Raw genomic sequence first — 2,438 nt, 5'->3', positions numbered from 1 at the left:
TATATATATAATTTTATAAATTGTTTGATTTTAAGTTTAAGGCTGGAGTAAGTTTTGTGTCTCTTTACAAGTTTTTGTCACTATGAGAGCAGATCATTTTTTCCCCAGTTGTAAAGGTTGCAAACTCCTGAGTTAGAGGATAATAAAAATGGCAATTCCAACAAGTGATGAGGCACAATAAAAGCGAGCGCCGACTCTAGGTGGCAACCTCGTCGTTGTATCTGATCACAGAGGAAGGTCGTGTATCTCTTCAGAGGACAGGGACTGCAGCCAAGAGACAAAAGCCTGAAAAACAAACGCTCCTAAAGTGTCTAATCTCCTCGTCTATCCTTCATCTGCCTCCTCCAACGCCACATGAACACTGCAATCATTGCGCTCACAATGAGGCTGGATAAATCTCAAAAAGAAGGTGTGTTTGTGCTTTAGGACAACCTGGAGATGATGCCCTGGGGAATTTTGGATGATTTTTGTAAACCTGGCAATAACGGCAACTCCACTTCTGCTGCCTGAGCGAGTGGAAGTGAGRCCAGCGACGCCAATAAAACGGGAGATTGAGATTGATATCACTCTGAAAAATCAATACTCGGACCGAAGCACAACTTTCACTTGAGTTTGYTTTAGTCATCAATTTTCGAGAGCTCCTCTGCTGCCGTTGTGACCTTTAGTGGAAGAAAAACTGTGTGAAACGCAGGCTGAAGTTTGTAGGAAAAGTTCTCATCCAGGGAAGAAGAGGCGATGATGAGCGCCGATGACTAACAGGCAGCCAGCTGGTCACACACAAGCAAAAGCTTGAATCATGAAGGATTTACTATGTGAGAAAATGCTGCCTTTTGTCAGAAAATCCTGTTTTTTTTTTAGATGAAAAGCAGAACATGGAATCTGTTCTCATGAAGTGCTGCTCCAGTACCTGTGCCTTTCTTGCAGATGTAGGGCAGGTTGTAGTTGCAGGGCACGTCGTTCCACTTGCCGTCCTCGTGGGCGATGGTCACCACGCAGTCCTCCCCACCTGCGAAGAAGTTATCTGGCTGGCTCTCCCTCCAGTTCTCATAAACCTGAACAGCAGAAAACACTCAAAGTCAGCTTCATTTATTTTTATAGCAGCATTAACACAAAGCCAATGTTGAAAATATAAATAAACACAGAGATTTTAATTTGAAATGGAATTATGTGGGATTTCTGAGTTTAATGTCACACATTAATTTGAATCTATCAGCCAAACTCAGACAGCTCAGATGTAGATGTTCACTTGTCAGATCTGATCAAACTAATGCAGCTCTGAATGGAGCTAAATGTAATTTCAAGGTTGCTAAACTTATTTAAAAGCAATCATCCTTTAAATATCACTTAATACAACTTAATGTTATTTATTCATGATTTTTTATTTTAACTTTTAAATAAATGGTGTTTGCTAAAAAAAGCCTTTGAATCAAATTCTTTCTTTCCTGCTTGAGTAAATACAAAAAAAGCAGCATGCCTCCTGTTCAATCAGAGTTAAAACGTTATCTGCTATTCTTTTTGAATGTGAAAATTACAATCGTCCACAGCTTTTCAAATTTTCCAAAAGCCTGGCAGGAAAATGTAGCTTCGACTGAAATTTTTGTTAACAATAAATAAATAAATAAATAAGCATGAGTGTGTTTTATAGACAACCAGAGAAAGCTGTGAAGAAGAAAGCTATTGTCATTTGAACTGATTGTAACATTTTAAAGTCACAAACACACTGTCAGTTTGTGCTTACTCTCTCTCTGTAGCCAAAAAATGTCTTAGCACCAAAAATAACAAAAGAGGCTGTTGTTTTCTTGAAAAATGCACCAAAACACAGCTAGGAACACTGATACAAAGATTTACTTGTGAGTTTGTTTCTTTTTGATTTAGAGAGTTGTCCACTTGGTCTTGTACACATCCATCCATCCATCCATCCATCCATCCATCCATCCATCCATCCATCCATCTACCCATCCATCCATCCATCCATCATCCATCCATCCATCCATCTACCCATCCATCCATCCATCCCATCCATCCATCTACCCATCCATCCATCCATCCATCCATCCATCTACCCATCCATCCATCCATCCATCATCCATCCATCCATCCATCTACCCATCCATCCATCCATCCATCATCCATCCATCCATCCATCTACCCATCCATCCATCCATCCATCCATCATCCATCTACCCATCCATCCATCCATCCATCCATCATCCATCCATCCATCTACCATCCATCCATCCATCCATCCATCTACCCATCCATCCATCCATCTACCCATCCATCCATCCATCCATCCATCCCATCCATCCATCTACCCATCCATCCATCCATCCATCCATCCATCCATCCATCCATCCATCCATCCATCTACCCATCCATCCATCTACCCATCCATCCATCCATCTACCCATCCATCCATCCATCCATCCATCTACCCA

General features: G+C 41.1%; 1 protein-coding gene across 1 annotated transcript in view; it reads right to left on the bottom strand.

Moving 5' to 3' along the window:
* Nucleotides 1-2,438, bottom strand: part of LOC106526743 (neurocan core protein) — a gene marked incomplete at its 5' end in the record, with an annotated part of 45,229 nt that overhangs the window by 4,870 nt on the left and 37,921 nt on the right. Inside the window, 1 exon segment of the mRNA XM_014021421.1 lies at nucleotides 908-1,052. Coding sequence (XP_013876875.1) covers nucleotides 908-1,052 — 145 coding nt within the window.

The sequence above is a fragment of the Austrofundulus limnaeus genome, unplaced genomic scaffold (assembly GCF_001266775.1).
Source record: "Austrofundulus limnaeus strain Quisiro unplaced genomic scaffold, Austrofundulus_limnaeus-1.0 Scaffold3, whole genome shotgun sequence".
Classification (NCBI taxonomy): Eukaryota; Metazoa; Chordata; class Actinopteri; order Cyprinodontiformes; family Rivulidae; genus Austrofundulus; species Austrofundulus limnaeus.
The sequence above is the reverse complement of the archived record's forward strand: the minus strand, read 5'-3'. Positions and strand labels throughout refer to the sequence as shown.